This window comes from Phoca vitulina, unplaced genomic scaffold (assembly GCF_004348235.1).
Source record: "Phoca vitulina isolate PV1807 unplaced genomic scaffold, GSC_HSeal_1.0 scaffold31, whole genome shotgun sequence".
Taxonomy (NCBI): Eukaryota; Metazoa; Chordata; class Mammalia; order Carnivora; family Phocidae; genus Phoca; species Phoca vitulina.
The window spans coordinates 11,410,334-11,423,488 of NW_022589734.1; the positions used below are offsets into that span (position 1 = coordinate 11,410,334).

The window sequence follows — 13,155 nt, forward strand, 5'->3', positions numbered from 1 at the left end:
TATCAGCACAATTGTTCCTCAGTTGCTCAAGCCAGAGGCAGAGAAATCTTTGCTCCTTCTCCTTCCCTAATCTGCATTCAGTTTATCACCATGCCTTTGAGTATCCTACCAATATCTTAGTCTAAATTTTCTTGGGCCACATACTATTCTAGGTAGACAGTATTGAACAAAACAGATACAATTCCTGCCCACATGGAGCTTACAGCCTGGTGCAGAGCCAAAGAAACAGGTTACCAACCAAAGGGAAGGAGTAGGAAGAAAAGGAAGAGGGTATCATCATGGAGAATTGCGAGCAGAGAGAGGCACTTGCCTTACTTGAAGTAGTCCTGGAAGACCGACCTAAAAAGGTGACATTGAAGCTGAGATCGGAGGATGATGAGGAGCCAGCCAGGTAGAAAGTGGAGGGAAGAAGCAGTCTAGGCATAGAACAGTCAGTGCAAAGGCCCTGAGGCAAGGCAGAATTTGATTTATGGTTTTTTAAAAATTTTAATGTAATTTAACTTTGGTTTTTTGTTGTTGTTTTTAACTTATTAGTAGGGAAGTCAGAAGAAGTTGACAGATCAAATCATGCAGAGCCCTGAAGACCAAGGCAAAGGGTTTGGAATTATTCTGAGTGCAGGGAAGCCAAGTGGAGTTTTAAGCAGGCAGAGGCCTGAGCTTCTGAGTCAGAGAATCTGAGTGTAAATCTCACCTGGGTGATCTCATGCAAGTACTTAACCTTTCCCAGCCTTGCTATTCTCCCCAGATAAAGAATCTGTCCTGTCAGGGTGGTGGTAAGGATCACATGAGAACATCTGTGGAACACTCAACACTCTTAGCACAAAAAGGTTCACTTAAAAATGTGCTAACTTAAAAATATTCTGTTCACGTGTTTAACTTCAAATGCTATCTTTCCATTTAAATCAGTACTAAGAATATGTGGAATTTGGAGCTGTATACAGTAAAATGCCTCATTAAAATAATATTGTATATTGGTAATTTAGCCTGTAGGAATGAACTGAATTTTTAAAAATGAAAAAAATCCTGTCTTTTTAGTACAGATACTTAAGTGTCTGTTCAAATGTGTTTAGAAATAGGTCTTGGCTGATGTTCAGGTGGAAAAAATTTCATTTGTTATGACAATTTGCATACTTAACTATCTGTAATTGTGGAATTCATTTTCTTCAGTTCTGATCATTTATGTCACTTATAATAGGTTTGCATTTTTTTAGTGTCTTAGAGTTTCTAACATTACTGAGGATAAAGTCTCTTCTCCAGATATCTGTACTTCAAATGTAGTTCTCCCCAAGTCAGTGGCTCTCCAACTTAGCATACAAGAGAACCCCCTGAAGGCTACCCGCGGGCCACCCCCCCCCCCCCAGTGTTTCTGATTCCTAATCAGTCCCCAGGTGATGCCCATGCTGCTGGTGGTCCACACACCACATTTTGCAAACTGTCTTAATCCAACAAGCTCAATCATTGGCTAAATGATCTGTTCAAGATATAACTATTTATCCTCTATTAATTCCACACTGAATTATTGATGGTAGAAATATTACTATGAAGTAAATGTTCTTAGGGGAAAATAATCTGCAAACTATTAACTTTCCAGGTTCAATCACTTATTATTGATACATTCCATGATAAAGGATTTCAGAAAATAGAAGAATATTTTCAACAGAGAGCAAGCCACATTCCTCAAAAATACAATCATCTTGTATTCTCTCATCTTGACAGATCAATAAATAAGGCAAGTAAAGTTGTTTTGTTTTTGTGGGGAGAATACCAATGTGTAATTATTTGGAAGGTCCCCCCTCTCCCTGCCCCCAAGTTTTATTGAGGTATAATTGACACACAGCACTGTAACTTTAAGGTGTACAGTATAGTGATTTGACTTACGTGTATTATGAAATGATCACCACAATAAGTTAACATCCATCATCTCCTATAGATAAAAATAGAGAAAAGATTTCCTTGTGATGAAGGGCACCTGGCTGGATTAGGCAGAAAAGCAAGGGGTCGCGAGTTCGAGCCCCACATCGGGTATAGAGATTACTTAAACCTAAAAAAAAAAAAAAAATTTTTTTTTCCTGTGATGAGAACTTTTAGGATCCACTCCCTTAATAACTTTCATTGTAAGGCTTTAACTTAGTGTGGTCTAATACCCAGGAACTGGAGAAAAAGGAGTTTCGGTATGTTTCACTGTTGCTGAAATGTATTCAGCGATTCTTCATGGATGGCCTCAAAGAAGATGAACCTTTGCTAATTCAGCAGGGACTGATCCCAAAGATAAGTGTCTTGTTTTAATTTTGTATGGCTTTGGGTCATTTAAAGAACTGGAATGAAACTAGTTATCTAGTTTGATAGTTTCTTTTCCTTTGAAACCGAATTTGAAAAGAAATTGGTCACGATGCTTATTGCCTATATCAGTCAAAGATGAAGTTCAGTATAGGTTTCCTGGTATGTGCTGAGCACTTTGGGAGTGTGCAGGAATGAATCAGACTTACCCTCTTCTCCCCTTGACAAGACAATGCTGTAATCACATGTTTTAATTATTTTAGTGAATTTAACTTGGGAATAGAGAATGAGTAGGGAATAAATTATTATATACCCCCTCCACCCTCACAACCCCCACCAAAGGCTCTAAAACTCTTTTAATAGACATTAGTAACAAGATTGAATCTAGATAAATGATCAAATACTTCCCCTTGCCACCGCCAATTTTTTTTTCTTTACTTTTTTTAAAGTTTATTATGTTACGTTAGTCACCATGCCCTACATCATTAGTTTTTGATGTAGTGTTCCATGATTCATTGTTTGTGTATAACACCCAGTGTTCCATGCAATACATGCCCTCCTTAATACCCATCACCGGGCTAACCCATCCCACCACCCCCTCCCCTCTAAAAACCCCCAGTTTGTTTCTCAGAGTCCATAGTCTCTCATGGTTCATCTCTCCAATTTCCCCCCCACCTTCATTTTTCCCTTCCTACTATCTTCTTTTTTATTAACATCTAATGAATTATTTGTTTCAGGAGTACAGGTCTGTGATTCAACAGTCTTACACAATTCACAGCGCTCACCATAGCACACACCCTCCCCAATGTCCATCACCCAGCCACCCCATCCCTCCCACCCCCCTCCACTCCAGCAACCCTCAGTTTGTTTCCTGAGATTAAGAGTCTCTTATGGTTTGTCTCCCTCTCTGGTTTCGTCATGTTTCATTTTTTTCCTTCCTTCCCCTATGGTCCTCTCTCTTGGTTCTCAAATTCCTCCTGTCAGTGAAATCCTATGATAATTGTTTTTCTCTGATTGACTTATTTCGCTTAGCATAATACCCTCTAGTTCCATCTACATCATTGCAAGTGGCAAGATTTCCGGTTTTTTGATGGCTGCATAATATTCCATTGTATGTATATGTATATGCATATATGTGCATATGCATATGTAAGCATATATACGCACATGCACATATGGGTGCGTGCGCGCGCTTGTGCGTGCATATATACATATACATACATATACCACATGTTCTTTATCCATTCATCTATTGATGGACATCTTGGCTCTTTCCATAGTTTGGCTATTGTGGACATTGCTGCGATAAACATTGGGGTGCATGTACCCCTTCGGATTTGTATCTTTGGGGTAAATACCTGGTAGTGCAATTGCTGGGTTGTAGGGTAGCTCTATTTTCAACTTTTTGAGGAACCTCCATACTGTGTTTCAGAGTGCACAGCCCATTTTTCCATTTTGAAACTCTCAGTTGAACCTGAAAAAGCAAAACATTTTTTGCTTATTCTAATTTATGCGGTTGTGACATTTTATCCTGTTAGGGGTTAGCCACAGGGTAATATTATGAGTGCCTTGACAATGGCATCTGAAAGCAAAGCAGAGTTTACGTAATCTCTTGTTATACCCCTCTTTTCACAAGGAGATTTTCAGCCCTTAGATGCTGGATTTGTTGGTGAGGAGATGAGGGAAGATAGAGGGGCAGGAGAGTGATCTGGCTGGTTCTAAAACCTTTTTTTTTTTCCCCCCCACCCCCTGGACTCTAGTACCTGAAGTTTGTTAAGACCAGGTTGACTCAGGGAGATCTGTTTGTCCCCTTTTTTTTTAACTGTAAAATGCCTCTAACTATGTGGCCCCTCTTGGGGGGTTGGGGAGAACAAATAAATACCAGGCTTTCCCTAACTCCTCTCAGGGACTTTAAAACTGTTTGCAGGGTGGGGGGTAGAGCTAAGGATTTTGCTTAGGCAAACTGTATATATTTCATTTTGCGTGAACTCCCTCGTATACATATGCAGTTAACAGGAAATCGGGAAGAGGAGGTAAAACCATTTCAAAGGAAATGGAACAGGATGTCCCAGGGGTAATTTGGAACCTTAAGCTGGTGGTGGTGGTGGTGGTGGTGGTGGTTGTTTTGGGGGTGGGGGGGCCCCGAGGTGAGTTGGGATCTGACCCAACCTGAATTTTCTATTTAGATTTTAAAATACCCTTCCAAGATTTAAAGGGTCAGATCAAATTTCCACCGGAGTTTTGAAATCAAATGGGAATTTCCATATTCCATTGGAATTCCAGTTGGTGATGGAAATTTCAGAACCAGAACTTAGGCACATTCTAAAGCATGTTCTGTTTCATGTAGGTTTTGGCCAAGAAAAATACTTTGATACTATCAAAGTGATGGGATACTAGATTCTATACTTGTAAAGTCGATCATTTTTGCAGGTCAACACAAAATGTACTGGGAACTTATTCTCCCCAGAGTAAGAATTTCCTATGGAAAGGAACGTATTTATAAGATCCTGGAGGATTAAGCAACTTGTCCTATAAGATATACATAATGAGTAGTACCTATTATATCTGTAAATAACTATTTTGTCTGGCTTCTGGTAATCACACAGCTGTGGGGACATGTAGGCTCATGGCACATAAGTAGGTCCAGAGTGACTTTCTAGTCCCAAGTCTTGATCAAATGTGGCATTGCCCTCACTCCTCTGTACCTATGCTCAATATATTTTGGTATGCTGAGAGGGGGGGGATAGGATTTGGGGTGGTAAATGGAATAGTGACAAAAATTTACTTAAAAGTGTAAAATTCAGAGTATGAATATAGGAAGGGGGGGGATATCACCTTAGCGGTGAGTTCCGTTGTATAGAAGGATTTTTTTTTTTTTCCCCTTAGGCTGTTGGAGAATAGTTTGCCTCAGAAAGTGGATGATGCAATCTAGCACAAATCTTTGCCTCATTTGAGATCAAAGAAACATCACTTGGAACTTAATAGTGGCCCGCCACCCTTGCTGTGCGTTAGAATCCCCTGGAGAGCTTTAACAAGCACTCTCTGGGTCCCACCACCAGAGATTGCTACATACTGGGTCTGTGATGGGTCCTGGGCGTCAGGGTGTTTCAAAGCTCCCCAGGTTTTCCTAATGTGCAGTCAAGGTTGTGAATAGATTGGTTTGTCCATGGTCCCCAGTGGGGTGCTTTGGGTTCTTGGCTCCAAAGTGGACCAAGTTTCCAAGGCTCACTCCTGTAAGCGTTTTTCATTACAAACTCCTCTTACTACATGTTCAACTGATAATTTCAAACTATGCATGCAGAATTTTTTTTCTTTTTATAAGCAAAAAATGGTCCAAAGATGGCCTTTGCTTTTTTGAATAAATGTTCTTGGAGGGTTTATATGAGTTTATTTTAAATCCTATCAATCCTAGCAACTTAATATGAATGTGGATATACGTTCCTACAGGAAAACAAATCTCCAATTAGCTGGAAGCTTTTGACAAAAGAAAGGCTTGAGACATATATTGTACTAACATACTTCTGGAGCGCTTTCCAAATTCTGCATCTCCTTTGATTAGTTTGTTTTCTACAGCCTCCCAGATGACAAGAATTGTTGCAGTGTTGGGGAGGCTCATGTACCTCTTAATCTTTAATCACTAGCCCCTATATAGGACTTTCTGGCATCAATCTTGGCCAACTCTTGCTGGTATCTGAGAACTTACTAGTACAACTTCATAGCAGTAGGACTTCATTCTGGAGAGTTCTAGATGGAGGCCTTAGAGCTAGGTCTAATTGAAATGTTAGAGAAACCAGTCTTTAAAAATATTTTGCTCTGGTAAAAGATTTATGAAACTTTATCGAATAGGCAGTTGTTATATGGTCATAGAATTTTCCATCAGTGTTTTTTCTCTTATGTACATGGTTTCCTGGTTTGAGAAAACAACAGAATTTCTGACCATGGCAGATCTAGTGTCCGACACATCCCTGACTGATGTTACGGAAGACTTCTTTGACACAGCCTTGGTAAGGATGAGGATGGATGCTTCACTGAACAGATACCATTGATTATTTGTAGGAATCTTCAAGTTATTTATAAAACTTATGTTTTCTAAGATGTGGGTTTTACCAAGACTCTCCTATTTTATTAGAACATTATATGAAGTAGAAACCATATCTAGCCAATGCTATAGAAAAATGAAGTGGTTTATTTTCATGCATACGTCATTCAACTGTTTAAGGGCGATAAGCTGATTTTAATAGTGACTGAAGGTCAAATAGGATTTCTCAGTTTTTTTCTACTAAGGAAAGTCGACTCCTGCCTGTTAGAGAACTATCAGCACTAATGAATTAATGTTAGAGTTGATAATGGTTTTTAAAAATAATACAAGCTTTACTTTTTCTTCTAGATTATTTCCAGGAGTAGTAGTAAAGGTAAGTATATTATTTACCACTAATTGACTATTTACTCTTCATTAGAATATTCTGATATAAATATTTGTCTAAATGACATATAAAAGTAAAACAGGTTTCAGTATTTGGCTTTATTCACCATCTCAGGGTAGTCCTATGGCCACGTAGAGATTTTGTTGTAAAGTATGTCTTGGTTTGTCTGAGGTCCATTTTATTTTGTCTTAAATATTTTTAATGAGGGACGCCTGTGTGGCTCAGTTGGTTAAGTGTCTGCCTTGGGCTCAGATCATGATCCCAGGGTCCTGGAATTGATTTCCACATGGGGCTCCCTGCTCAGCATGCGCTCTCCCACTCCCCCCTTCTTGTGAGCACTCTGTCAAATAAAGCCTTAGAAAAATATTTTTAATATAAGTACAGTTGATCTATAGTTTCAGGTGTACAACATAGCGATTTGACAATTATGTACATCCCTTAATGCTCTCTACAATGAGTGTAGCCGCTCTGTCATCACAGAACATTACTGCAGTATGGTTTATATCCTCCAGTCTGAGAAGGCACTCAGAGACCAAAAACAAAGCAAGCACTCCCTACTGTTGACACAGTTTTATTCAGGATAACTTACTGATGGGGGTGGGGGGTGGGATCGGGCAGACAAAGGATCCCGGAGCTATGCAGCTATTCGCTTCCAAGTCCGGACCTTAATCCCCAGCCTGTATAGAGTGAGGGGCATGGTGGTGAGGTCTCAGGCTAGTTACCTCAAGTGGTGCCATCTGTTTGCCAGAGGATCTGTACTAGTTCTCTGCAGCGGGGCCTTCTGTGCGTTACTTCAGGGATGGTCAGAACGAGACTGTGCGCATTCCAGCCAGGACACAGCTTATCCTCCATGGGGCAGGGAGCATGGGGCCCCGAGGCAGGTCATTGTGTGGATAGGAGCAAGAGGGAAGGCCAAGATGCTGTTACTATTGTCAGCACTCCTACAGTTGCACTTCTCATCTCTGTGACTTGTGACAGAAACTTTGTAACCCTTGATCCTCTTTATCTGTTTTGCCCATCCCCCCACCCACCTCCCCTCTGGCAACCACCTTTGTTCTTTGCATTTAAGAATCTGGTGTTTTTGTGTTTTTGTTGTTGCTGTTGTTCATTTATTTTGTTTTCTGGATTCCACATAGAAGTGAAATCATACGGTATTTCTGATTTATTTCACTTAACATAATACTCTCTAGGTCCATCCGTGTCGTAAAGGGCAAGATCTCACTTTTTTTTTTATGTTTGAGTTATATTCCATAGTATATACCATATCTTCTTTATCCATTCATCTACTGATGGACCCTTGAGTTGCTTCCATTGCATGGCTGTTATAAATAATGCTGCTATAAACATAGGGGTGCATATATCTTTTCAAATTAGTGTTTTCATTTTCTTCGAGTAAATACCTAGTAGTGAAATGACTAGATCATGTGGTATTTGTAATTCTTTGAGGAACCTCCATACTGTTCTCCAGAGTGGCTGTACCAGCTTGCATTCCCACCAACCGTGCACAAGCGTTCCCTTTTCTCCAAATCCTCACCAACATCCACCTTGTGTATTCCTGCATCCTTTGTTGTAGATTGACTAGATGAGTGGGAGTTATCCCTGGGCTCTGTGTTCTCTTCTTTGCACTATGCATCTATTTTTGTGCTAGTACCATACTGCTTTGATTACTGTAGCTTTGTAATATGGTTTTAAATCTGGAAGCATGATCTCTCCATCTTCTTAAGATTGCTTTGGCTATTTGGTATCTTTTTTTTTTTTTTTTTTTTGTTCCATACAAACTTTGATTATTTGTTCTAGTTCTATGAAAAATACCATTGGTATTTTGCTAGGAATTGCGTTGAATTTGTAGATTGCTTTGGGTAGTATGGCCATTTAAACAATATTCTTCCAGTCCATGAGCACAGTATATCCATTTATTTGTGTCTTCAGTTTTTTTTTTTTCCCATTAATATCTTACTGTTCTTAGAGTACAGGTCTATCACCTCCTTGGTTAAATTTATTCCTAAGTGTTTTAATGCAATTATAAATGGGATTATTTTCTTAATTTGCCTTTGTTAGCTCATTATTAGTGTATAGAAACACAACAGACGTCTACATATTTTTTTTTGTAGCCTGAAAATTTGTGAATTTGTTTTTTGATAGTTTTTTTTTTTTCAGCTTTTCTGCCCTTCTTAAAAAAAAAAATTCAGTATAGTTAACATACAGTGTTATATTAGTTTTAGGTGTACAATATAGTGATTCAACAATTCTTTACATGATTCAGTGCTCACCATAAGTATACTCGTAATCCCCTTCACCCATTTCACCCATCCCCCTGCCCACCTACCCTGTTCTCTGCAGTTAAGAGTTTGTTTTTTTAGTTTGTCTTTTTTTCCTTTGTTTTCTTAAATTCCACATAGGAGTGAGATCATATGGTATTTGTCTTCCTATGACTGGCTTTGGATTATTTCTTGGGTGTTGAGTTGTATAAGTTCTTTATATATTTTGGACACTAACCCTTTACTGGATATGTCATTTGCAAATCTCTTCCATTCAGTAGGTTGTCTTTTAGTTTCATTGGTTGTTTCCTTCACTGTGCAGAAGCTTTTTATGTTGATGAAGTCCCAGTAGTTTATTTTTGCTTTTGTTTCCCTTGCCTCAGGGGAACTATCTAGAAAAATGTTATGGCTGATGTCAGAGGCCTTACCACACATGCTCTTTTCCAGGGTTTTTATCATTACACATCTCCTATTTAGGTCTTGAATCCATCTTGAGTTTATTTTTGTGTATGGTGAAACAAAGTCATCCAGTTTCATTCTTTTACATGTAGCTGTCCAGTTTTCCTAGCACTATGTGCTGAAAAGACTAGACTATCTTTTTCCCATTGCATAGTCTTGCCTCCTTTGTCAAAGATTAACCATATGATTGTGGGTTTGTAGACTTTCTACTCTGTTCTATTGATCTGTGTGTCTATTTTTGTGCCAATACCTACTGTTTTGTTTATTACAGTTTTGTAGTATAACTTAAACTGGAATTGTGAAGCCTCTAGCTTTTTCTAGATAGCTTTGGCGATTTGGGATCTCATGTGGTTCAATACAAATTTTAGAATTGTTCTAGTTCTGTGAAAAATGCTGTTGGTATTTTGATAAGGATTGCAGAAATCTGTAGATTGCTTTGGGTACTATGGACATTTTAGGAGTCTTCCAATCTATGAGCATGGAATACCTTTCCATATGTTCTTGTCCTCTTCAATTTCTTTCATCAGTGTTTTTTAGTTTTCAGAGTATGTGTCTTTCACCACTTAAGTTTAGTCCTAAGTATTTTGTTTGGGGCAGTTGTCAATAGGATTGTTAATGTTTCTTTTTTGTTGCTTCATTATTATATAGAAATGTATGGATTTCTGTACATTGATTTTTTTTTTTTTTTTTTTTGGTATTTTGCAACTTTACTGAGTTGATTTATCAGTTCTAGTTTTTTGGTGGAGCCTTCAGAGTTTTCTATATAGAGTATTGTCATCTGCAAATACTGTGTTTTAGTTCTTCCTTTCCAATTTGGATGCCTTTTATTTTTTTATGTTGTCTAATTGCTGTGGCTAGGACTCCCGTACTATGTTAAATAAAAGGTGAAAGTGGACATCCTTGTCTTTTTCCTGAGCTTAGGGGAAAAGCTCTGTTTTCCCCCATTGAGTATGATGTTAGCTGTGGGTGTTTCATAAAAGGCCTTTATTATGTTGCAGTGTTTTCCCTCTAAACCTACTTTCTTGAGGGTTTTTTTTTTTTTTTTTTTTTTTTTTATCATGAATGGATGTTGTACTTTGTCAAATGCTTTTTCTACATCTATTAAAATGTTTTTATTTCCCATTTATTTGTAAAAGAGTGAACCACCCTTTTATTCCAGGAATAAATCTCACTTGATCACGGTGAGTGACCTTTTTTTTTTTAATATTGCTTTCTCTTTGCTGATATTGTTTTGAAGATTTTTGTGTCCATGTTCATGAGAGATAATTGGCTTGTTTACACTTGTGGGTATATGTGGTATCTTTATCTGGTTTTGGTATCAGGGGAATGTTGGCCTCCTAGAATGAACTTGGAAGTTTTCCTTCCTCTTCTGTTATTTGGAATAGTTTGAGAAGAATAGGTGTAAACACTTCTTTTTTTTTTTTTTCCCCCTCCTTTTTAGCGTGAGTCGGTGGCGGGGGTTGGGGGTTGGGAAGAGAGATGGGGGAGAGATAATCTTAAGCAAGCTCTATGCCCAGTACAGAGCCCATCACCAGGCTTGATCTCAGGACCCTGAGATCATGACCTGAGCTAAATCAAGTCAGATGCTTAACCACCTGACCAGGCGCCCCAGTATTAACTCTTCTTTAAATGTTTGGTAGATTCTCCTGTGAGGCCACTGGTCGTGGAATTTTGGTTTTTTGGGGGGAATTTTTTTTGATCACTGCTTCAATTTCATTGCTGGTAATTGGTCTGTTCAAATTTTGTATTTCTTCCCGATTCAGTTTTGGAAGGTTAGGTTTTTAGGAATTATATATTTCTTCCAGGTTGTTCAGTTTGTTGGCATATTTTTTTAATAATCTCTTACCATTGTTTGTATTTCTGTGCTGTTTATTTCACTTGTGATTTTGTTTATTTGGGTTTTTGTTGCTGTTATTGTGAGTTTAGCTAGAGGTTTATCAATTTTGTTGATCTCTTCAAAGAACCAGCTCTTGGTTTCATTGATCTGCCCTATTTTTTAGTTTCCATTTTATTTCTGCTCTAATATTTATTCTTCTGCTGGTTTTAGGTTTGTTTTGGGTTTTTTCCTTAGCTCCTTTAGATATAAGGTTATGTCTGAGATTTTTCTTCTTGAGGTAGGCCTGTATTGCTATAAACTTCTCTCTCAGAACAGCTTTTGCTGCATCCCAAAGATTTTGGACCATTATGTTTTCATTTTCATTTGTCTTTATTTCTTTGATTTATTGGTTGACTCATTCATTGTTCAGTAGCACGTTGTTTAACCTCCATGTATTTGTGCTCTTTACAGATTTTTTTTTTTCTTGTGGCCAATTTCTAGTTTCAGATAAGGTGCATGGTAGGACTTTAGTCTCTTCGAATTTGTTGAGGATTGTTTTGTGGCCTAATATGTGATCTATTCTGGAGAATGTCCTGTGTGCATTAAAGAATACATATTCCACTGTTTTAGGATAGAATGTTCTTTTTTTCTTAAGATTTTGTCAGAGAGCACAAGCAGGGGGGAGTGGCAGGCAGAGGGAGAAGCAGGCTCCCTGCTGAGCAAGGAGCCCAATGCACAACTTGACCCCAGGACCTGGATATCATGACCTGAGCCAAAGGCAGATGCTTAACCAACTGAGCCACCCAAGCGTTCCAGGATAGAATGTTCTGAATATACCTGTTAAGTCTATCTGGTCCAGTGTGTCATTCAAAGCCACTATTTTCTTGTTTTTTTCTGTTTTGATGATCTGTCCATTGATGTAAGTGGGCTGTTAAGTCCCCTACTATTGTATTATTGATTACTTCCCTTATGCTTGTTATTAACTGACTTATGTATTTGGGTTATACCATGTTGGGTGTATAAATATTTACAATTGTTATATTTTCTTGTTGGATAGTTTCTTTTATGATTATATAGTGTCCTTCTTGGTTTCTTATTAGCTTTTGTTTTAAAGTTTTTCCTATATAAGTAGTGCTAGCCCATCTTTTTACATCCACTTGCATGATAAATATTTCTCCATCCCCTCACTTTCAATCTGCAGGTGTCTTTAGGTCTGAAATGAGTGTCTTGTTGGCAGCATATAGATGGGTCTTGTTTTTTTTTTTTTTATCCATTCCATCACCCTGTGTCTTTTCATTGAATATAAATGGACTAGACAGTCCAAAGTAATTATTGATAGGTATGTATTTATTCCTATTTTGTTACTTGTTATGGTGATTTCTATGGTTTTTCTGTGTTCTTTCTTGCTTTCTTCTCTCACAATTAGTTGTCTTTAGTGATATGTCAAAACTAGAAAGGAATCTAAGTATATTTATTACTAGGTTTTGATTTGTGGTTTCCATTAGGTTTGTATATAACATCTTCTGCATACAATGGTCTATTTTAAGTTGATGGTCACTTAAGTTTGAACCCATTCTTTATTTCTTTCCTCCCACCCCTGCTATGTCGTATTTTACATCCTTTTGTGAATCCCTTGACATTTTTAAAAATTTTTTATTGTTATGTTAATCACCATACATTACATCATTAGTTTTTGATGTAGTGTTCCATGATTCATTGTTTGTGTATAACACCCAGTGCTCCGTGCATAACGTGCCCTCTTTAATACCCATCACCAGGCTAACCCATCCTACCACCCCCCTCCCCTCTAGAACCCTCAGTTTGTTTTTGAGTCCATTGTCTCTCATGGTTTGTCTCCCCCTCTGATTTCCCCCCCTTCATTCTTACCCTCCTGCTATCTTCTTTTTTTTTCTCAATGTAT

General features: G+C 38.1%; 1 protein-coding gene across 1 annotated transcript in view; it reads left to right on the forward strand.

The window, feature by feature from the left end:
• Nucleotides 1-278: 278 nt before the first annotated feature.
• Nucleotides 279-13,155, forward strand: part of SYCP2L (synaptonemal complex protein 2 like) — a 130,378-nt gene continuing 117,501 nt past the window's right edge. The window contains exons 1-6 of the mRNA XM_032424736.1: nucleotides 279-391; nucleotides 907-940; nucleotides 1,592-1,729; nucleotides 2,149-2,268; nucleotides 6,177-6,281; nucleotides 6,665-6,689. Of these exons, the coding sequence (XP_032280627.1) occupies nucleotides 279-391; nucleotides 907-940; nucleotides 1,592-1,729; nucleotides 2,149-2,268; nucleotides 6,177-6,281; nucleotides 6,665-6,689 (535 nt within the window). The remainder of the gene's footprint in view (nucleotides 392-906; nucleotides 941-1,591; nucleotides 1,730-2,148; nucleotides 2,269-6,176; nucleotides 6,282-6,664; nucleotides 6,690-13,155) is intronic.